The 22,939-nt window shown below is 40.1% G+C and overlaps 2 protein-coding genes across 6 annotated transcripts; one reads left to right on the forward strand and one right to left on the reverse strand.

Annotated features, from left to right (window-relative positions):
- The first annotated feature begins 657 nt into the window (after nucleotides 1-657).
- Nucleotides 658-2,058, forward strand: LOC135635603 (thaumatin-like protein 1). 3 transcript variants are annotated; one of them, XM_065146795.1, is made up of 3 exons: nucleotides 658-855; nucleotides 953-1,634; nucleotides 1,716-2,058. In XM_065146795.1, exons 1-3 carry the CDS (start codon nucleotides 786-788, stop codon nucleotides 2,017-2,019), a joined length of 1,056 nt encoding a protein of 351 aa, XP_065002867.1. In that variant the 5' UTR covers nucleotides 658-785; the 3' UTR covers nucleotides 2,020-2,058. The 3 variants fall into 3 exon arrangements, with proteins under 3 accessions (XP_065002867.1, XP_065002868.1, XP_065002869.1); XM_065146796.1 differs by having other exon boundaries at nucleotides 1,800-2,058; XM_065146797.1 differs by having other exon boundaries at nucleotides 1,803-2,058.
- A 1,953-nt stretch (nucleotides 2,059-4,011) lies between these two features.
- On the reverse strand, nucleotides 4,012-20,759 carry LOC103977272 (E3 ubiquitin-protein ligase UPL3). 3 transcript variants are annotated; one of them, XR_010495671.1, is made up of 18 exons: nucleotides 19,602-20,753; nucleotides 18,897-19,007; nucleotides 18,653-18,769; nucleotides 18,386-18,553; nucleotides 18,143-18,304; nucleotides 15,897-16,145; nucleotides 15,695-15,816; nucleotides 14,176-15,568; nucleotides 11,560-11,649; nucleotides 9,728-11,317; nucleotides 9,394-9,624; nucleotides 9,206-9,310; nucleotides 5,682-5,762; nucleotides 5,534-5,611; nucleotides 5,316-5,444; nucleotides 5,089-5,205; nucleotides 4,859-5,005; nucleotides 4,012-4,313 (listed from the first exon to the last, which is right to left on the reverse strand). XR_010495671.1 is itself a non-coding variant. In XM_065146793.1 (18 exons), the coding sequence occupies exons 2-18, from the start codon at nucleotides 20,475-20,477 to the stop codon at nucleotides 4,940-4,942; spliced, it is 5,685 nt and encodes a 1,894-aa protein (XP_065002865.1). In that variant the 5' UTR covers nucleotides 20,478-20,503; nucleotides 20,606-20,759; the 3' UTR covers nucleotides 4,591-4,939. The 3 variants fall into 3 exon arrangements, 2 of the variants coding, with proteins under 2 accessions (XP_065002865.1, XP_065002866.1); XM_065146793.1 differs by lacking the exon at nucleotides 4,012-4,313 and having other exon boundaries at nucleotides 4,591-5,005; nucleotides 19,602-20,503; nucleotides 20,606-20,759; XM_065146794.1 differs by lacking the exon at nucleotides 4,012-4,313 and having other exon boundaries at nucleotides 4,591-5,005; nucleotides 5,534-5,602.
- Between the last annotated feature and the right edge of the window lie 2,180 nt (nucleotides 20,760-22,939).

Consider the following 22,939-nt stretch of genomic DNA (forward strand, 5'->3'; position numbering starts at 1 on the left):
TATCTAAAATATATTTTAGAACTACATAATCTAACAAATAAAATTTACACTTTGTACTACACTCAACTTCCCTTATGACAGATCCTAGAAATTGTGCATTGACAACGCAGGGACCCTTTCTTCTTCTTCTTCTTCTTCTTCTTCTTCCTCTTGGTGGTTCCAATGTCTGTTAGCCATTATCCACCAAGAAAATAAAGACGAAACACAATGCCAAACCACGCAAAAGAAGCGAGACAGCGAGGAAGATGGGTTTCTTAGTAGGATCATCGTGTATGGCGCACTGTGGGCGGTGACATTTAGCCTTCGCCTAAAGCCAGTCCAACTCGAACGAAACCTTACTGAGATCTGGACTCCTATTTCGACGCCATTGTGTGGGCTTGGGCTGAGTTTTAGTCCGGCCCATCACGGCCCGACTTAGCACATTAAAGGAGCGCAATACTGCACGGTCTCAGAACTTAAAGAAAAGGAAAAATGTTATCCTTTGCCCGTCACAGTCGGTTTATGGTTAAGTACACGGTTGGCATCACTCCTCATGGGAGTAAAAGCCCCGTCACCAAACCACTCACCACGTGACATCGTTTGAACTAATACCAACGATCTCTGCTATAAAGTGGCCTACTCAACCCAGCATTAGATTTCCCTCTTCTCCCTCCCAAATCTTCCTCCTGGCAGTGCATGGGAGCTGTTGCCGTTGCTGCTGCTTTCTCTTCTCCTTCATCATTCCTCCTCCCTCACTGCTGTCTACCGCCAGTCCGAGGAACCCTGCTGCCTCCTTTGTTTCGCTGATGGAACCTCCTTTAGCTGCCATTCCTCTGCTGCTGACTGTTTACCGACTGTTCTTGCTGTTTCTTGGAGGTACTAACGATGAGCGCGTTCTTTTGTGGTTGTTGTTGAGTTGCCTGCGTTCTGTTCGTCGAAATGAAAGATTGTTGTGTGTGTGTGTGTTGTGCAGTGGAGGGGAGTGTGTTCACGTTCGTCAACAAGTGCGGGGAAACGGTTTGGCCGGGGATCTTGTCCAACGCCGGCAGCCCGCAGCTGGAGTCCACCGGATTTGAGCTCCCCGTCGTGTCGTCTCGCTCCTTCCAGGCCCCCACCGGATGGTCCGGCCGGTTCTGGGCGCGGACCGGCTGCTCCGCTTCTGCCGTCGGCGGCGGCGGCGCCTGGTCCTGTGCCACCGGCGACTGCGGGTCCGGTCAGGTGGAGTGCAACGGCGCGGGCGCGGCCCCGCCCGCGACGCTCGCGGAGTTCACCCTCGCGCCATCGTCGGCGGGGCGGGACTTCTACGACGTCAGCCTGGTGGACGGCTACAACCTGCCGATGGTGGTGGCGGCGAGCGCGGGGGCGTGCGCGGCCACGGGGTGCGTCGTGGACCTGAACCGGATGTGCCCCGCGGAGCTGCGGGCCGCGGAGGGGGAGGCTTGCCGGAGCGCCTGCGAGGCGTTCGGGACGCCGGAGTACTGCTGCAGCGGGGCGTTCGCCAGTCCGGCGACGTGCCAGCCGTCGGCGTACTCGCAGATGTTCAAGGCGGCGTGCCCCAAGTCGTACAGCTACGCGTTCGACGATCCCACCAGCACCTTCACCTGCGCCGGCGGAGCTGACTACACCATCACATTCTGCCCAGAGTCAGCACCAAGGTACCTCCCCAAACTCCCATTTTGCATGATGGCAACAACATGGGAAAGTTCATGCCCACAACCTGTTTGTGATTATTCCAGTTTTCTTGTACTCGAACCACTTTCGAACTGTCACGAGAGAACTGATCGATTTCTTCCGTTGCTCCCCCGAAAAACGACGCACAGCAGTCAGAAAGCATCGACAGACTCCTACAGTAGCTCGACTCCATACGCAACTGCGACATCAACGCCTACAGCAACCGGCGGGCTGATGCTGGAAGACGACTCCTGGCTTGCAAGCATGGCGACCGGCGACGCAAACACCGCGAGGAGGGCCGTCCCTTTCCTGCACCAAGCCTTATTCATTGTAGCCACCGCAATGGCCTGTACACTACTTGTGCGATAGCACAACGTGAATGCTTGATTCGATTCCACGCCCCCTCCATGTCTCTTGTCTCGCTTTCTTTAAAGCCAAATTTGAAACGAGAAAGCAAAAGCAGATTCGGATTGGATTCCCGGCACGAACTGTCACCGATTAAAGCTACCGTCGCGCTTCTCGAGAACAGAGGATTGACCACTTCGAGGAAGCTGCATCGTATATTATTGCGAGCCGGGCAACCATGTGATGATGTGGGGTACGTTGAAATGGGTATGATGAAGAGAGGCAAGTTGTGGATTCCTTCGAGGGAGTGAGGGAGAAGTCATTCCTCTGGTTTAATGAATGGATAGCTAATCCAAGAACATGTCTCGCACTCTCTGTGTTGTCTGTAGCTTTGATTTAGTGACACATTTCCTGCTTTTCGGAAGCTTAGAATTGGGAGAACTCTCCTGACGTAGTTTTACATGATTCGATATCTGCTGGATTCAGTTCTTTCCGAAAAAAATAAAAAAACAAATGTGGAAGAAGATCTCATTGTGTTCGGACAATCATATTTTCACTCAAAACACTTTTTCTTTCTCTACATCGTGTGGCTTTATGACACGATGCCTCGCACTCTCGTATGGACGACACTTTTCGTATAGGAGAGGATTCCTTATCCTCTCCATCAACCATTGGAGAATTGCCTGTGAAGAATCGTCATCATGTAAAGTACCAGCCACCATTTCGGATTACATTTTGTTGCTTCAAGAACCGGTTGTCTTTGGATTCCTTCATCATTCGCATCAGCAGATTAGTCCGGTAGTGCTGCTGGAATCTAACCTAGTGATAATGTAGATTAGCAGACTACCATCCCATAGAGACACGTTCTCAAGGAGGAGTTTCTTCATCGTCTCGGTTTGTGCAAGCCACCATAAACCATGCGACCATAATTTAGAGACTCAAAAGGAAGCTTCGCTCGTTGTCTGTCCACTACTTGTCTTCGCATGGCTTCCACTATCTCGATCCTTTTGAGAGCTTCGATGTTGAGACGTCTTCCTCTCTGCTGCTGCAAGTTTTAGACAGCCGACATGAGCTTTCGGCTAGTTGAGATGGTCCTATCATCTCTGTGGTTGCTGTTTCCTCTCAGGAACCCACTGCTAATTATGTGGGGCTTTCTTGTTTCCTGGCCACGAAGTATGGCAATGTCGGGACTACCAAAGCACTGCATTTGGGAACATTGTCGTCCACGAAGGCATGAGTTGAGCACCACAAAAGATGGAAATCGGAAGGATGCTTATGCACGTCCGTTTTCCTTTTTTTGCTTTATCTCATCAATGACACGCCATTCCTTGCATCCAGATGTTGCTGCCATGCTTGGAATTAAGGAAAGCTACGAGAGGTACCTGTCCCAACAGCAGCACCATTGTTTAGAGACGACAATGTCGTCAGATCGTCTGGTTAGAGACGACAATGTCCAAACCGACCAAGGACTTGGGATGCATCGAAGGGACATGATGTTCCAACCTAGCTGGTTCTTCCATTCTAATGCATCAAACAGTGAGACGAACCATAGCAACGGTTAGGGATCAGCTTAAACTAATTCCTAACAGGGGGTCACGGAAAGGTTCTACCACATGCTCAGTAAGCTCCGCGACGCTTAGAACGTACATATAGTGGTCGCATGCAGTGCCGAATGAAACATCGACGTCGACGGTACCCGGCTTAAGGATCAGAACGTCAAGCCCACCTGCGCTTTCTTGTGTAATTCACGTGCTGCAGCGGCCTTGGGGATGCTTCCGGTGATCCGAAACATTTCATCGAGCAGATAGATGAAGCGCGAAAGTGGTCGGGGTTGGAAGCAGAGGCTAAGGCCACATGGGAATGTGCTAACATATCCATGTCATATGAAACTGCTTAGCATACTCTAGTGGAGATGTCTCTTTTTGCAACGAAACGAACTTGTAATTTCCTTTATTATTGGCTTCCCAAGTCTCAATGCCTCCTTGTATCCCATCCCATCCCATCCCATCCTATTCGAGAGTGCCACTAAGGTTTTGTACCACTGCTAAGAGATATCGGCGCTAACGACCCCCGCTAGCATCCTTGTCCACCAAGGTTTTGACATCATGTCAAATAAAATGTTCTCTACCTCAAATCTCCAACTGATCCGATCGACATTCCAACCATACATGCGTGGACCCGCAGCTCTAACTCGACGCCGTTCGAGTCACCGTTCAAGTTGCCTATCATGCAAGAAAGCACATTTACTCCGTCCCGACACCATGACCCACCATCACAAATGTCACGCTCCTCTTGAACTGGCTTTTTCGGGACCACGGCTGCAACCAAATTTCAGGAGAAATTTCTCATATCAGAATACATGTATATATAAATTATTCAATCTTATAAAATTAAGATTATCATTAACAAAAAAAAAAAGGTGTTCATTTCTAGGGAAAACAAAATGAGGCATTCTCATTGAGTCCACCAAACAATGCATCTCAACATTAGTAACATTTTTAACATTCATGAATTCAGTCCACTTCATCACTAGCTATAAATTCAGATCTAAACAAGTATCTTGAACTAGGCACCACAATATGTTAAGGTCTCGCATAATATGAAATGCAAATTTAATTACCATTTTGAAACCACTACATTTAAAAGAAACCAGATACCTTTATTTACACGCATTGGTTGCATTCTTTCTTGAAGCACAGAATTGGTGATGGTTGCGTGAAACTAGGTAGGTAGGTACTTTGAGAGAACAAAATAGTAATAGAACTAAAGAAACAAAGAGTAGCATTTGTTGGATAATTACGACTATAGATGAGAATATACAAATATCAAAAGGCTAAAAAATAAAAATATGATTTAACTCCACCAGAAAATAGATCTGGCATGACATTGGGCAAAATGAGCAGCAAGCAGACTCCACCATGATGCTGCTGCATATCTAGGAAGCCTATGAGAGATCGAATGATCCCTGGCCTTCCCTGATAGCATAAAGGAGTTTTTTGTACATTATTTCCTGCAGAAAGTATTTCATCAGTGGAATAGCAAGCAAGAAAAATATTTCAAACTTCAAGAACTACACGGAAGACGAAAAAGAACCTTGGTCGAGTAAGGAGGGAGTTTAAGGTAGTTTGCACAGGTCATCACACTAGGCAAGTCATCATCAACTGATTCAGGCACCCCATTTTCATTTGCAGCGTTTGCCGGAGTCGAGTGCTGCCACCGAGAAATTATATGCAATGATCCATAGAGAAACAAGTTAGAATGTAAAACATAAAAAGCACCAGTATGTTTTAATAATTCACCTATATGAATATAAAAGGTACCTTCCTAACTATGGTCAACTTTGGGTTCAGTGCAGCTAGACCACCAGGTGGAAGCCTCGGAGCACCAGTCACAAACTGGCAAAAAGCATGCTGCTGCTCTAGTGTGAATTCTCCCATTATCTCAAGCAACTTAAGAAAATAAATAACCATGCTAAGTACCAATTGAAGGAAACTGTCATATATTTCAACTGTTTCTGGCACTGGGAGAATGAACTTACATAAGTAATTGCAGGACTCTTGGCAGTGTACCCATGATCAAACTTTATATGATCAACCAGAGTCTCGGGCTGCAGGATCTAAAAATTGTTATTCTAATTACCTTAGAGGAAATTAATTCGAAGTAAATCGATAATACAAATAATTTACCTCCCACAGTTCTCTAAGTCCGCAGATTAGGTTGTCAAGTTCATGTGGTGAAAATATTTGCAAAGAGTATATGTCAAAGACCTAAAAAATTAGGTTAATCGAACGTAATAAGTATGATTCAATATAAACAAACCATAGAAACAAATGCTACATGGTGCCGAAAGGGGACAAATCTAAAAACAGTGACAATATTCTAAAGAGAGCACTCAATATATGTCAAGGGCTTGTGATTGAAAATTTGTTTTCAATATACTAACATTTTGAGAAAGTACAAAAAGAGATCAGGAAATTCTTCTTCAGCATTGACTCACTTTGAAATAAGTCTTCAGTGACTATTTGCATAAAGCCAACTTAAGCCAAAGAAAAACCAAGTTAAATAGAACACAGTGATGAAACATGGAAACTCCTCGATCTTGGAAACAGGAAAAAGAGCCAACAGGATTCCTACATCCATCCTAGTCTCTTCACTGAATTGTCAACTAACAATAGTTATCAATAGCCACCTATAACCAGCTAACCAACTTCTTGTCCTGACAATTGAACGCATGGAACTGGGTTTAACTTCAAATAAGGTTTAACAATATGTTAAAGCCATGAACTACCATAACCCAAGTCCTCAAACTTGAGCACATTTAGCGTTTGGGGATACAGTATAAAATTTACAATGAATTCAACATAAATATAGCTTGAACTTCAGTTCTTTTTTAGTGTAAGTCTTGAAAGATATCAAGGCCAGGAAGCGCCTAACACAAATTTCAAATTTAAGCTCAATTTTTGTGTGGATTCGCAATGGATCGAACATAAATGCGGCTTAACCCAGACTGAACCTATTACTGGCCATAATCAGCATCAAAATCCTTGAACATGACCCCAACAATTCATCCAACAGCTCTCATGTTCCTTAGGCTTATCCCCCACAAGGACTGACAAAATATACACAAAGGAAAAGAAGTGAGATATTGGAAAATTCATTGCCGGGCTAAAGGTGCAAACTCGCTCTCAAGTTATTGGAGCCGCTCAAGAGGAGCACATTAGCAAGAATGACAAGCGAGAGAAGTTGGCTATTCTCCACGAGCAAACGAAGCCCAATCTGGAGCGCCAACTGGAACATTTACCTTGATCTCCTCGAAGCGAGTTTAAAAGAACTCTATCCAAGCCAATAAAGGCTTCTTGATATAGAAAACTCGTAAGCGGAGGCGAAATCTCGAATCAACAAGGTCGAGTCCCGAGTTGAGAGACTGATGGAAGACACCAAATAGTACGTGCAAGACCAACAGGATGTGGCGAACCTCATGACAAATATTACGCTACTCATAAGAGCTCTTCATGAAAGGGGGACAACACCTTTATTGCTCCGCCACAAAACTTGAGGGCACCCGAGAAACATTGCCACGGTGGAGCCAAGGACATGAAAAAACTCGAGAACTTTTTGTTCGGCATGAAGTAATACTTTCGAGCGACAAGGCCTAACTCAGAAGACACTAGAGTTTCGAGAGTAAGCATGTTTCTAAATAAGGATGCAAAACTCTTGTGGCAAACAACACAACAGAAAGAAATCCAACAAGGTCAGTGTCGAGTGGACACATAGGAGGACCTGAAGCAACAATTGAGAACTTAGTTCCTACTTGAGAACACTGAGTTTATGGCACAAACTAATCTAAGACAACTACGCCAGAACACTTCCATCCAAGACTATGTGAAGAGCCCTTTCGAGATCATTACTAGACAACAACTGTCAACTTCTCACACATTAATGATCGGTTATATCGGAAGTAGCTTATCAACATATCACTTTGCAAAGGACTGACACCGAAACACAAATATTGCACAGGCATACTTGTAAAAGGCAACCAAAAAGATGAAGTGGGCAAAGATGGGAAGGTGACCATTGGATTTTAAAGTCAAAAACTTGGTGTTGGTGAAGCTCCAACCAGCATCACTCTAGTTCTTTAGGCATAAAGTGCACAAAGGATTAGTGCACAAGTATAAAAGGCCCTTCCCAATTATTTGCAGGGTAAACAATGTCTCCTACAAGTTGCAACTGTTGACGTGAATCAAAACTCATAAGGTCTTCCATGAGGGCAACTTGAAAGCCAACCACTTAAATCCACAAGATGCTTCCCGAAATATTTAAACTCAGATACCCCCACTAGAGCCTCCTATAAAAAGCGAGTTGAAACCATTTTAGCAAATTGCAAGACAAAGCTACCCAACAGAACAGAGCAGATCGAGTACTTAGTGAAGTGAAGAAAGCTTCATCGGACAAAAGCCAGTTATGAGCCTAAAGACGCCCCAAGACATGAAGATGCAATCATCAAAGCCTACCAGCAAGCGTCGACAAGGGTATTAACAACTCAAGTGGGGAGAATGTCACGGGTGACTGTCATGCACTCATAACACCTTCGCTAAGAAACTGTTTGTCGCTTTTGTTTGCATGTACATTCGTTTACGTTGTTTTTATGTGTTTTTGCTTAAAAATTAGAAGCAAGAATAATTTACAAAACTATAAAACGATCGCTCATTAGAATGGGCAAAACTACACCAAAATGGCTCAATTTTCACGTGTCATGACTTGTTTTCTACAAGCTGCAGTGCGATACAAAATGTCAACCATCTCAACACCTTTGAACCACCAGGGTGTGACAAGACTGGATGAGGATTTGAGATAGTATTGGGTGTTGATTGGATTCACAAGTTTGCACCTAATGCCTACAGAAACTTGCCAACGCCCTGACACCCAATAAGCAATCGTTTGTGGACTTACAATTGTTCGTTTGCCTTATAAAGCCCTTTCTCCCTTTGCTCTTGCACACTAAGTGTTTGTTGAAATGTTTGTAAAGTCACAAGTTTGTAGACTTGTCCATTGCACTTTTAAAGGTCCTTCAAAACCTGAGCGAAGTTGTATCTAGACTGACTCTTTGCGGACAATTAAAATAAGAGTACCTCATGACTTAAGTAATTCTAACTAAGTCCTGACAATATGTACCATAATGATATACAAATTCATATTGTCCAAGAATCTGATTCACCGGTTGTGGAGTCATGTCATTAATTTTGGTGGTAGAAGCAACTATATATAATTTGCTTTCTTTGTTACTTAATTTATTAAAATTTTTAAGCTTCAATATGTAATCTAGCATTACTGATGTCTTTGTAGATGATTCAACATGATTTAAAGAAACGGAGAAGTGGCAAAATTGCTACCCAATGTCAAAAAAAGATAAATTCACCATCTAATCCTTATTTCAACTTTAGTCTTATTAAATTTAATTTAAAGTCTATTAAATTATAATTAAAAGGCTTAAAATAGGGTTTTTATTTTTCAGATTTTTTTAGTTTTCTAGGCTTTTTTTAGTTTGTTGGTACATATCGGCGTATCAACATATGATACACCGGTATCGACCAATATGTATCAGGAACGACACCATTGGTCGGCACGAGATGGGACTTGGATATACTCAACAAGAGATAATCCTAATGAATTGAAGCTGAAAAAACCTGGAAAACAATTAGGAAGTTAGTACCTGGTTGAACCCAGCTCTAAATGCCTCCATCTGTTGCTTAATTCCTGTCTTAATTGTTGCATCAACAACTAGAGTAACATACTCTTCCAAATTGTTGATATCAACCTAGAAGCAGCAATAATTAATAATTCATCAAAGACAAAATGGTGAAGAAAGTAACAATATGAACACCAATGTTGAGTTGTTACCATGATATTTTCCCCTCCTCCTTTAAGAATGTAATCAGGGTAGCCAGGAAGAGTGAAATCTAAGCAGAGGTCATCAATTGGGGCACCACGAAAACGTAAATCTGCAATTGCCATTTGATTGTTACCAGGATTTCTCTCTAGAAATTGTTTGTGGCCAACAAGGGCTTGCATCTCTTGCAATATCTTTCCAAACTCGGCATCGAATAAGAGTATATCATGTAATTCAAGCTCCTGTATCAATAAATAACTTTCATCTGTTATAAATTATAATCAAACCGATGGATGAGATCTGAACATTGACAGAATGGAAATAGAATTCTTTATAATGACTTACTTGGCCCATCACAAGTTTGTAAAATGCTGTCGAAAGTGGCAAGTCCAGAAGTCGTCCATCTTGTAGAGCTTTTGCCATTGTCCGACCAGCCAGACGAAAATATTCAATAACTTTGGAAAACTGGCTACCATCAGAGGTATCTGCACTAGGGGGCCAAGGACGCGGAAATAAGCCAAGGGGGGCTTGAATAAGATCTATTCTTCCATCAGGTAACTCTGTGCCTGGTTTCTTTGTTTCTGAACCATAATCACTCCTTCCACCATCTGTTTCATCCCCATCAATTTGCATTGCAGAACTTTCTGATGCAGAGTTGGACCTCCATAAACCCAATTTGACCTTCTGCAAGTCATGACTTAAAAGGGTATAGAACTCTAAGGTTGGACCCAATCCTGTGCCGACTTCACCAAAATATTCAACTTCAAGAACAGCTTTTTGACTAGAATACATCTCCATAACTTTTACAGCAGAATCCAAGATACGATTTCTAGAAACACGGACCTTTTGTCTTTGCAGTCTGCCAACACGGAACTCTCTTTCACTAGCTGAATTCTGATTGTCAGAATTCTGTTGTTGCTGAAGTCGGCGCAATGCACGAGATATACCAAAAGCTGTCGAGTAGAAATATTGCCTCCTGGTTTCAAATGGAAAAAGAAAAGGACATGCTTTTGTCAACTGATAACACCATGGAGGAAGACTACCACTACATAATGCGAGAGCATCCTGAATTTGCCGAGCAAGCTTCGGAGTCAACTTGCCATTCACAAACTCTTCTGGCAGAACCTTTGGACCAATCCTATAAAGTTTATCCAGGTTTGAAATTTTTCCCTCAGCAAACTCATCGGATACTGCCTGCATCCTTAGACGGGTTGATAGCTGATTTAGACTGTCCAACACACGCAATAATGCCAATATATTATATGTAGGATTCGATCGTTCGAGATCACAGGGAAGCTCCCCTTGCAAGATGCTGTCAAGAAGTGAAATTTCTTGCCACTTATTGTCACCGACAGAATCGGAAGCGAAGGCAGGTTTCGAAGATTTTGACAGAATTGAACTTCCTTGGGAAGCCTTGTCAACCTGCCCATCAGCCTTCTGATATGTTATGGTAAATATTTCACCCCATAAGCTATTGCCATCACTGGGAAGATCAGAGCCATTAAATTTTTCATCACCCTCTTCATTGAGAATAAGTTGGCGTTGAAAAGCTTGATATACAGTAAAGTGCTTGCTAAGCTGCTTCCCTCCTGCTGTGAATATCAATTTATTTTGATGGTTACTTTTAGTGCTAAAAGAGGCAAGTCCACGATAATCTCGACCAACTCTGATACCTCTGCCACCAATGGAAGCAAGTCCTGCCATGGCAGCAGCAGCAAATGACATTGCACCTCTGGAACCAAAAGCACTTTCCCTTTGGAGTTCAGTATATTCTGCCCCTTTGTCTGTGACAGACCTGTCACTGGAACCAGATGTTGTTTGCACTTGGTTATCACTTGCTGAACATGAAACAGCACCATCATCAGCAGAATCTCCTAATTTGACATCATGTACCTTATCTGGTACACAAACAGGAAGAGAGTCATCTCTAAACACCTGAAAGAGTAACAATTATCAGTATCCGCAATAATTAAATAGAAATTGTAAACAACACTGACATGTATGCATGTAGAACTTCAAAATATTTTTTTTTAGATCCTAACAAGTAGATTCTTCATGTTGACATCTGTTTATTAGTCCTAAATTTAGTTGAACACACATAAGTTCTTAATCAATTTAAAGAAGAGGAAACCCTCCATAAGATTTCAAAAAAGTTACAAAATATTCATCACCATGACCTCATGATCATCTTCCTCATCAGAGACATCATCATCCACAATCATAAGAGTGTCATCCAACTCAACCGGAGACATGTCCAAATCTTCATCCTGCGGTCATTTAAGGCTATTTTATTAATAAATGATTATTAAAAAATGAAAAATAAATAGAGAGATCAAATAAAACTAAAGATAGCAAAGAGTTCAACCAAAAAATTAGTATCAAGTCATCGTGCAGCCAAAGGTAAAGAGCTATATCCAATGAACCATCCAAGCAATCACTTAAGAAACTTGGTAATGATACCATAAGAAGCCCATCTTCATCAGGTATGCTATTGTTCACATACCACATGGTATACATGCAATCCTTACTTGCACTCATATATGCAAAATAAACGCGGTGAGCTAGATCAAGCATTTCAAATATTTGAAAAATCTTAATTAAACATAATTAGGCAAAAGCAAATAATAAGATATTCAGAAATTTTCATTCTGCAAACCACATTTTAGCAAAATCACAGTCTAGAACCTGCACTATTGATTGTTACATTTCACAACCCATCTTTTTCTATACAATTAAATTTCCTACCCAATAGTTAACATATTTTAGAAGAAATGAGTATATTCATCCCAGCATACCACTTGAATGTTTAAATTTGTCAGTTAGAAAACATATATACGTCCACTACACCTCTGCCTCTCCTCTCTCACTCATCTCATTCTTCAACCAAGTTTGTCTAGAACAATGAAAATCAATCATTGTTCCTATTGGATGGACTTTATATGCTAATCAGATGACAGTCACTTCACAAATTATCAAATTTTAACATGCCATCTTGGATGTCTATTCTTGTGCATCTATCATAAGACGCTCCTTGTTTGTCTAGGAACTTTTGTGGAAGGATAATTTGAAAGGCAACGAGCCCAATCATCACCATCGGGACTGTGTCATAGGGATAGATAAATGTTGGACCAGAGCACAGGGGTACCATGTTTACAATCACTGATTTAGAAACAGGACAATATGAGTAAAAGTGTTTATTTAATTAGTTGCAACCTATAAGAGATAATGTTCTTACAAATTACAATTTGTTTCAACTATCAAAATGTTAGCAAGGTCATACATACAGACACTATATGGAGACCAGCTCCAGCCAATGTGCTTTGTTAAGTCTCAAAAAAATTGTCAGAAAAAGTTCTGCAAAAGAGTCTCAGTGGTCAATAAAATAAATTGCATTATTAATGAACTCCATTAAATAATTTGATGTTCTAATTCATCAACTGGTCACCCATCCTGGAGAAATATTAGTTGATCCATACTGTTGCATCACATCATTTGATTCTGTGATCCTTCAAGGTAACTGTACCAGATCACCTTATTAATAGCCTTGTAATTGTAAAACTAAACCTTCAGAAATTAATGTCTATACACTTGGGAAAGACATAAAATTGACTGAGATGTGTAAAGTTTAAACATCTTACGGCACAATGAACATAACTTATACCCTCATACATGACCAGCTTAGTTAGAGTATTAAACATGTTCACACAATAGTTCGTATTTGCTCATATACCCCATAAAATTTCATCCATGGAAACTCAACCAATTTCCCTAAAAATATATTCAGTTGATCCTTTAGAGTGCACAGAAGTATAAAACATGCCATGTACCACCTAGATATGCATCACAGGGAAATAAAGATTGACATGCTGATGTACAACATGTGAACCATGCCAAAAAGCAAACCAGTCTAGACACTCTACCAAGTACTTCAATGCTTGTTTAAATTATTGCACCCTTGATCTGTCTGATTTCATTATCATAATAATCTCTGGTTCACTTGAAGATGAAACCTATTTCTTCCTTCGAATTACTATTGTAGACCTGGATCCTAATTTTAAAGCCCCAGCATATATAAAATGTGTAGCAATAATAATTCAAGCCTTGTTTTAAACCTTGAAATTCTAACAACAGTGAACATCTCAAACTATGGGGATTCAACATCCATAAAAAATATCTGCCACAGCAATATGATAGCAAATGCCATGGATTTATAGATGAATACAAAAGAACATGATCTTTATTAGAATTAAAAGTGTTTTTAAGTATGTAACTCAATGCAGTAGCAAAAGCTTTAAGACATTTCAAATTTTAAGTATTAGAAAAAAAGGAAAGGATTCACCCCCAATCCTAAGTAAATCAATCACTTGATGCAGTGTCCAGCAAAGTAGAAAGTGTGGCAAAGCATATGATATTCAAGCTTAGCATGAAAACAATAGTGCAATGATTTATTCAAGTTTTTTTATGCTAAATATATCTTATGACATATATTCCTAAGAAGCTATGGAATCTATAATATTTTGGACGATCGCAAGACCATGCATAACTATTCTGTTACTGAGAAAATGTGAGTCTAATTATTACTTAGGGGTTCATATGTAGGCAACAGGTTATGGCTTTTTACATATCTATCTCAAAAGATCCATATACCCGATCCAAATGGGGATTATGTGCTGACTACAAGTTACATGCAACTATTTCGAATGATTGGAATTTCAAGCTTTAAGAACTTAAGCATGTGAACATCAGAAATGCAATAAATTATTTAGTAAAGGAAGTAAATATAATGGACAAACCTCAGAGCTAGATTCACTCTGTGAAGGTTTTATTTCCATCTCTTTATCTGATGCAGCTCTTCTACGGGCAGCATTTCTTGTTTGAGGTCCTCTTAATTCATCAGGAGTACATTTCAGGACAGCCTTACCCTTCCCTTTAGAAGAATTGGCACTTCCATCTGAAGCATCTTTTTTAGCTGGAACTCCAATTGTAACTGATGACCTAGACCTGGTTGAAGGACGATGTCCAGGAGTTGGTGGTGTCGGAGCAGCAGATCCAACAGCAGCTCCAGAATCAGAATTGCCTGTTGATGTTGAAGACTTCTGTACAGAGTCACTTCGCTGAACTCTTGGCCAAAGGAATTCTTCAACTGCAGCTAGACTTGCTAGAGGATCAATTAGTACCACATTCGATGAATAATCACGAAGAGATTTTTCCCCTTGTGCTCGACATAAACGCAACTTAAACGGCTGAAATAAGGACCCTAGACCTGAGAAGCGTGCGCTTCCACTACTAGATCTAGACAAATGACTAATTACAACTGGAAAATGTTCTAAAGAAGATAAAGAATTCTGAAGCTTCTGAACCAACAAACTCATGGGAGTTCTATTTCCTTCCTTAAGTTCCATAGGCAGTGCCGTTGCAATAAAGAACTTGTACCGTTGCAGTGCTTGCTGTCGAAGCTTTGGTAAATTAGCTTCAGAGATTTTTTCTCTTCCAAATGTTCCACAAGTAAAATAATCTAGCAATGCCAGAACAACTCCACTGCCAATAAACTCAAAAGTCGATACACCATCGCCTTTGCAAAGTTCAGCTAGTATATCTGCTATTACTTCATCTAGCAGTTCCTCGCTACTAAAAGAAACATCAAAGGAGCACAACCCAAGTGCTTTAGATTTACCTTTGGATTTTGACCTTGCATCTTCAACAAGGGAATTTAACTTTGAGCAAAGATTTTTCAAACAAAGAAGATCTTCTGTGAGTCCTGCTTCAACTGCACTAGAACCTGCTGGAAAATACTTGTCTTTAAAAGCCTTGGCATGAGCACTGACGGCAGCACGAAGACTAGAATTGGCATTTGGAACCTCAACTGAAGGCAGAGGTGAGACAGAAATTTCTGATGAAGATCCTTTTGAGTCATCAACTGAGCTATTTTCTGTGTTCAAGCCACCACTACACCGTCGACTACGCCGAGAACGCCAAGTTATTCCAGGTAAAGCATCATCATCCTTTTCACAGATGGGCGCTAGAGAAGGATCAGAGGATATTAGTATATCCACAGCATGAACAACCCCTTCTCTCACAAACATCTTGGAAAATGTTCCAGGGAGCTTCTCCATGAGAATCTCAGCTATCTGAAGAGCGGGGATCAAAAGTTGTGGATCTTTCCATGCTAAAATACCAGCTAAAAAGCTGCAACCAACATAACAGAGGTCAGTTATGCCACTTAGAATAGAATAATATGGCAGCTACCATGCAAGAGGTTCTAAAAGGGTACATGATTTATGGCAAAGCATTTCATGGAGACTGGTAAGGTACCTGGATATGTTTGCTACACTAAGCAAGGATTGGATCATATCCGCTGAGCTGAAGAACATCAACTTCCCAATTGTAGACAAACATTTATGACGGACAGGACCATTTATACTGGAAGAATATACCTGCTCAATAAGAGTCAAAGGTGTCAGAGCTCAAACAAAACAAAAATTATCACAAACTCTGACCAAAAATGCCACAGAACCTGTATTAAAACCGGAAGTAGGTCCATTCCAAACTGCTGCAGAAGTTCAGGTTGGTCCTGCAATAATTTCCCATGAGCCGATACGTCACTTGTTGTTCCTTTAGGTTCGGCATGCTGACCAGAAGAACTAGGAAGAGAGTTTTTGGCAGCTGATCCTTTCACAAGAACATTAGAAGGCAATGGCAAAGAAATAGTTCCTTGAGGCACGGAAGGAAGAAGCTCATCCACAAGGTTCACAATCACATAAACCTCAAGGAAATAAGTGAAATAAGTTAATAACAAAACATCTAAAGCGAGACCTTAAATCTGCAGTAAGTGAACAGAAAATCTAAATATTATTCCTTAAAGAAACTACTTTTGACACCAAAAATATCATAACAGCATGCTATTTATCACATAGACAGCTGCTCAAGATAGTAAATGCCAATCGTATAAAGAATATCATAGAAAAGGTATACATAATTTGCTTCTTTGGGAATATAAACTACCACCTGCAAGTATCATTTGGTAGGAAGGCAATGAATAACTGAGGAGCCTTTATGAACATGAAAAAATTAAAAAATCAGTTGTATGATGGTGCAATGCGTCTAATGTTAATATTTTAGTGACATGGGGCCACACATTAATGGAACTTGTCGGAGACCAGGAGGCAGAATGACTGCTGAATGGAATCCATATACATTATTTATGCCCATGCATCATGATATTCCGCCATAAATATTGTTAGCACATGCGATATGTGGGTATACCAAGCTGCCACCGCATAGTAAATGGGTGTGTGTTGAATGTATCCATTTAGCAATAATAGCATAAGCATCAGGTTCATTCATGGTTCAGGCAGCATAGTGCTAATGCTAACCATTCTGATCCTCCATTTAAGTATCTGGTCAAGGCCAGGAGAAAAATAATATTTGCAATCAACTAGCGGAACTCTCTTAAGCTTGAGATAATATAAGAATGTCGCGTTTGGCTCCAACAAGGATAAATCACTCACATATATAGGATTGTATTGGACACTCTCGACATGCCATAGAACCTCGAAATCAAATGAGAGAACACCGATGGTGCAGTGGAATCAGAATGATAAATACAGTCCAAAAAAACCCATAAAAAAAGATCAGAAAACAGACGATCAATAGAAAAAAGCCGCTATCCACTAATCTGTACACTCCTATCACCCATGCGATATTCATAATGTGAGTTTAATTTACATAGCTCAATATACAAACAAGGCAATCAGTTAAAAATTAAACAGATAAAGACTTAATCCAGACTGTATCAAACTAATTATAGTTACACATACAATCACTATTCTCTGATAAATTTTCTTATATACTTCCCCAGAGGCCTAACCACACAACAATCCAACTGAGACCAATAATCAACTAGGGGATATACAGGATTTGTTTAACTTTAGTATAAGCAGAAAGCTAGATAAGATTATCAACAATCTGCAAAGTATACAATGTCAACACTGTTGAAAGTCAAATTTATATGCAAAAAGTAACCAAATTATCAAAAATTTTCTAAAGAACATGATTTCTGCATGCAATGTACAAGGGTAAAAGATAAGAAAAGGATGTCAGCAGAGAAAGGACTCATTGAATGTGTTAGACATCAAGAAGAGAAACCCCACATCAGATCCTAGCTTTACTCCACTAAGCTAAGTGATAAGTTGGAGTACTCATAAAAGATAGAAATCATCATACTGATGAAGAATATTCTTTTTAATACCTGGTCTGGCTAAAACATGCTAGTTTGCATAGCTGACAAGGTTGAATGATAACCATATTTTTTGTGTTAGCTCAATTTGTAAAACTCAAGAAGAATAAGTTGGAGTACTTATAAAAGATAGAAGTCATCATACTGAAGAAGAATATTGTTTTAATACCTGGTCTGGTAGAAACATGCTAGTTCGCATAGCTGACAAGGTAGAATGATAGCCATGTTTTTTTTTTTAAGCTAAATTCGTAAAACTGAAGAAGAATAAGTTGGAGTAATCATAAAAGATAGAAGTCATCATACTGAAGAAGAATATTCTTTTAATACCCAATCTCGCCGAAACATGCTAGTTTGCATAGCTGACAAGGTAGAATGATAGCCATGTTTTTATTTGTTAGCTCTTTTAAAGATGGTTTTCTCATTCAGCCACATTAGGCATGCTAACATGATAAGGTTTTCACCAGACACCATATAGCAATACTCTCACAAGAATAGGAAACAAAAAACACAATAAATAAGAGTACCTGCTCAGGTGGTCTTGTTAAGGAAGGTGAAACAGAAGAACCAGATACAAGCCCAGAACACAGAAGAATGTCTCTAAGTGTGGCACTGATTCCTGAAAGAAGAAGGGTTTTCGCAGCTAGAGGAGATCCACTAGCACATGTAGAGAGAAGACGGAGTATACCCTGAAATGAACATTAAAGAAAGACATAAATAAATTTGAAAAGTAGTCTTCATTCTTAAATGAAAATAGTAAACATGCCTACCGTGTATGTGGACGTGCTAAGGGAGGCTTGTCCTCCTGAATTACCAAGAGATATAAGGCCCGCAGCTTGTGCAACCAATCCATGATTACACAATTCATCTATTTTATCAGGAGATAATGCAAATGCTTCTGCAATTCGCGTCAAGCAGACAGAAGCATGCTCTACAACCTTTCATTGAAATTAGCAGTTAATAAGAAACCAATAACAGGAAAAAGAAAAACCGTTCAACAGGATCCTCAACAATCCCCAAGAAGTTAGTTACTTTACCTTTGAATCATGATAGTTGAGAAGGTTACTCAACAATGGAACTGCTTCCATTACAAAATCAGCTGCATCAGATGGGAGTTTCTTACACATATTTGCTGCAGTGGATAACGCAACTCTCTGGAAAGGAGATTGAAATTAAAATAACAAGGACATGACCACGAATATAAATAGGAACTAAAATAACAACCAACAGCCATCCAACGAGATATCAGCTGGAGTTTGAAATTGATGAAGATTCAATTACCTGAACTCCTGTGGAAAAGAAATCAAGATAAGATAGCACAGCCATAAGTGCACCAGCACGTAAGCAAGCCGTTGGATGCTCTTGTGATATCTTCTTGAGAGCTTGTAGGGACTACAAAATATACAAGCAAATTAAATCATCAAATTGTAACTGGTAGTGAACTTATATTTCAGATTGAGTGGCAAATGGAAATCATTTAGTTCATAAGAAATTGTTCATCAGCAACAGTTTCCACCAAAATTCTGAAGTTAACATTCATGACTCAAGGACAAACTAAAAAAACATCTTATTTATCTTCATCCCATGGTAAAAAATCATTTGTATATTTTTTAATTGCAGATACAACAACTATGAATATCTAATTGAGGAATAAAACAAGTTCAACCTTCTTCAACATATGTTAGCCAATGAAGTCACAAATTATCCCATCTAATGCAGTAGATACTCAAAGCAGAACACATATCTGATCCACTAGCTACTAAAATTAAAATATAAAATAAATACATTGTGAAAAAAATTGATAGAGGGTTGAACAATTTGCTTTTTTTCACTTTGAATTTCATTCCTAATCTGCAACAGCATTCAGAAAAATCAAATAACATATTACTTGGGTAATCCATGTTGGATTTCCATGCCACATGGGATCTATAAATAATAAAACCAAGGTAGAAAATTAGGCATAACAGATATAGGAAACCAGCGCACCTGTTCTGCTAGGTCCATGTACTCTATCGTAAGAAGTCGCGCACAGAAACAAGGAATAGCACCATAACGAACCACAGCCGAACAAGATGAAGGTAGAACATCACATAAGTAGGTGAGAGCCCTGGCAGCGAGTAGCATGATGTCGGGATTGCTCTCATGGTTGAGAAGCCCCACGAGCACAGGCACGAATGAGTCAACCGACATCGACAGAAGAGAATCCTCAGTCCCAATGGACAACATCTCACAAAGCTGGTTCAGCGCCTCGAACTGTTTTCCCTCCTCTCCATCAGCCCTCAGACCTGACAGGATCTTTTTCAACCGCCCGCTCTGCTGCAAGGAAGAAGAAGCCGTCAAAGCTGACGACGGTAGGAGATCGTCAAACCCAGCGCCCAGTTTTCTGAGAAGCCCCTGAAGGGCGCTGCTAGCGGATGTCAGATTCTGATGGAGGATGCCAAGACCGCCATCGCCGTCGTTATCATCATCTGCTCCTCCCCCGTCAAAGCTCAACCCTAAGATCCTTTCAGCGTCCCTGTCCCTCTCTCTCGCCCTGGATGCCCCCGCCTCCTTTCCTTTGTCAGAGGCATCCCGGTCGCGATCCCCTGAGGGCTGACGACTCTTTCCAGAAGTGCGGCGTCGGCGGCCGATAAAGTCTCCGCCGGAAGAGTCCATGACTGCGTTGGCAACGGCGGAGGACGAGGAAGATGGCGGAGACGGCGGGGGGTTCTGGGACCGGCGGGAGCGCGTCGAGAGGGCCGGGGGAGCCTGGGAGGAGAGAGCGATGCGGGGGCGCTTGGCGGGTCGGGGAGCAGCGGGAGGGGTCTGAGAAGAGGGCGCCGACGAGGAGGCCTCCGCCCGCTTCCGGCTGCGTGTTTCCATACAAAGAAGAAAAACCTCCTTCGCCCCTAGGCGGAGGCGGCGGCGGTGGCGGCGATCAAGAATCGACCGAGGGCATCTCCGATCTAAAATAATAATAGTAGTAGTAACGCAAAGATCGAAGCTCTAACCGAGGGGAGGGACCGGAATCGATCGAAATCGGCGGAGATCTCGACGAATCGAGGTAGGTTTTCTAGGGTTCCTTCGACGTGACCAAGGATTTCGAGAGACGGGGCCGAACCAGAGTTCGATGGGGGAGATCGAAGGATTCGGAAGACGGGCTAAGGAGGGGAGGGGATTAAAAAGCTCCCGAACGCCTTGTATCCGCTCGTTACCGAATACCAACTCGAATTCAATGAAACGGGCCCCCATAATATAAATGGGCCGAGCTTACAACTCCAATTCGCTGATCTCAAATTGGGCCTAATTTCTCGATCGGGCCCAATATAAAACCCAATCGCATTCACCATCATATGAATTAAAAAATAATAACAATAAAAAACTCATATAATTAGTCCTCAATCGACCTCATTAAAGTCCATTAGAGATCCTAAAGGAACTGTTAAGCAGTCCACTTAAGCATGCAAGAATGCTTCCTTTCCTTTTAATTAACGTTCACTTATCTTCACTTCCTTGCACACAAATTTTGCGAGTTAATTAGATTGAAGCTCGATCAATTCACGAGATCTAATACATTATTTTTGGGATTTCTTAATTAGGTTCAACAAGTTGTTGGTTTCTTGGAGGAAAAAGAAATGATTAATTGAGATCAAGCTCGAGCTTGGTGACAATTAGTGCCATGCAAAGAACAGGTTTGATACTTGTCATTTACAGCTTACGAGAAGATGGAAATGGAAGATTCACTAGTGATTAAGGAAATCAAACCACCATACTTCCTCCTTTTCACAAATCAAACTGGATGGTTCGAGGCCATTTCTTAGGTTTTTGAAACGCTCTATTGGATCCGAGAATCGATTATTTGTTGTCATTTTTGGATGACAATATATATTTTTTTTTTCGTATGTTGTGTTATACGGCTCGGATTTGTTGATGGAGGGATATTGAATAAAATTGTATAATGCATTATGTTAATATGAAATCAAAACGATTGATTGATTGAGTTTTTTAAATTTAAAATAATATATTTTTTTTATAGTGATATGAGGATATTTTAAATTTAAAATAATGATGGAAATTGCTACATCATTATAGATCTTAATATAATATATTATCCAAAATATACTTTTTTTTAACTATAAGTGGATAGAAAACCAAGGTTATAAATAGAAAGCATTGCGTCTAACACAAAGTTCATCTTTATCTTCATCAAAACTTTTATTTCAAAATAGATATCAAGTGTGAGAGAGACAGATTGTCATCTAATAATGATATTCTTTTACAAGAGAAAACATAAAGATCTTACTCATATTTTTTAGATTTTCATATCATGCAAGAACAAGTTGAGTTTTATAAGATCTTTAATTTCGAATTATTTATGTAGAGAAGCCTTATGACGTTGGTTTCTAATAATATCATTATCGATAATAATTATATCATCTAAAGGATAGTGGTATTGGTTTTATGTATTGCATACGTATATCTTCCTTCAGTGAGATATTATATTTGATAAAGTTTTCATGGAAGTAAATAAGAGTTGTAATTATGGTCAACCGAGCAATTATAGTAAATATTTTTCTCATAATCAATATTATATTCTTAGATAAAATCATTTATAGATTTTGTATCGTCCGATAGTTCTATAGTCCTTATCTTTTAAACTTATTTATATCATCTTATAGATTTTTCATAAGGTAAGGTAACGTTTGAGTTTTGATAAGATAAGATGGATTAATGGAAGCCTTTTAAGTAATAAGCAAAGTTCATATATAGTGCCAACAACAAAATAACAATGAAGATCTTTTAAATGAGTAGAGGGTTGACATGCTTTTTTAGAACAATGAAGAACAGTATTATGAGAATTTGTGTCCAAAACATTTGTCATTGGACCATCATATACAACATTCATGGGAAAAAGAACACACAAAATATTTATGAATAATAAAGTCTCAAAAGAGAACATGTGATCATTACATTTATATGCCTTATATTCAATTTTATACCCAAGAAAACAACACAATCTTGATGGAGGTTGCAACTTATGATTCTCATGAGGTTGAAGAAGAACAAAACAAGCACAACAAAAAGAACTTTAAAGATTAAATAGTTTGGAGTTTTACAGCTGTAAGTGTTGTAAGAACTGCTTCATCCCAATTGTTCAAATGGAGATTGTTGAAAAATAACAAAAGAGGAGGTACAATCAATTACACATGCAAGTATAAGAGAACGCTTCACCCAAAAAAGTCAAGAAAATAGAAGTAGAAAGAAGCATAACATATACAAAATTCAAAATGTGTCTAATTTTTTGTTTTATCCATCCATTTTGTTGAGATGTTTTTATATGCTCC

Source organism: Musa acuminata, chromosome BXJ3-4, assembly GCF_036884655.1.
Source record: "Musa acuminata AAA Group cultivar baxijiao chromosome BXJ3-4, Cavendish_Baxijiao_AAA, whole genome shotgun sequence".
Taxonomy (NCBI): domain Eukaryota; kingdom Viridiplantae; phylum Streptophyta; class Magnoliopsida; order Zingiberales; family Musaceae; genus Musa; species Musa acuminata.

What these genes read in the sequence shown, in the direction of transcription:
- LOC135635603 (XM_065146795.1), top strand. Translation starts at nt 786, where the DNA reads ATGGAACCTCCTTTAGCTGCCATTCCTCTGCTGCTGACTGTTTACCGA. An exon ending in GTTCTTGCTGTTTCTTGGAG is followed by an intron (nt 856 to 952) that starts GTACTAACGATG and finishes TGTGTTGTGCAG; the next exon opens with TGGAGGGGAGTGTGTTCACG. An exon ending in TGCCCAGAGTCAGCACCAAG is followed by an intron (nt 1,635 to 1,715) that starts GTACCTCCCCAA and finishes TGATTATTCCAG; the next exon opens with TTTTCTTGTACTCGAACCAC.
- LOC103977272 (XM_065146793.1), bottom strand. Translation starts at nt 20,477, where the DNA reads ATGGAAACACGCAGCCGGAAGCGGGCGGAGGCCTCCTCGTCGGCGCCC. An exon ending in ACATGGACCTAGCAGAACAG is followed by an intron (nt 19,008 to 19,601) that starts GTGCGCTGGTTT and finishes TATATTTTGTAG; the next exon opens with TCCCTACAAGCTCTCAAGAA. An exon ending in ACAAACTTGTGATGGGCCAA is followed by an intron (nt 9,625 to 9,727) that starts GTAAGTCATTAT and finishes TTATTGATACAG; the next exon opens with GAGCTTGAATTACATGATAT.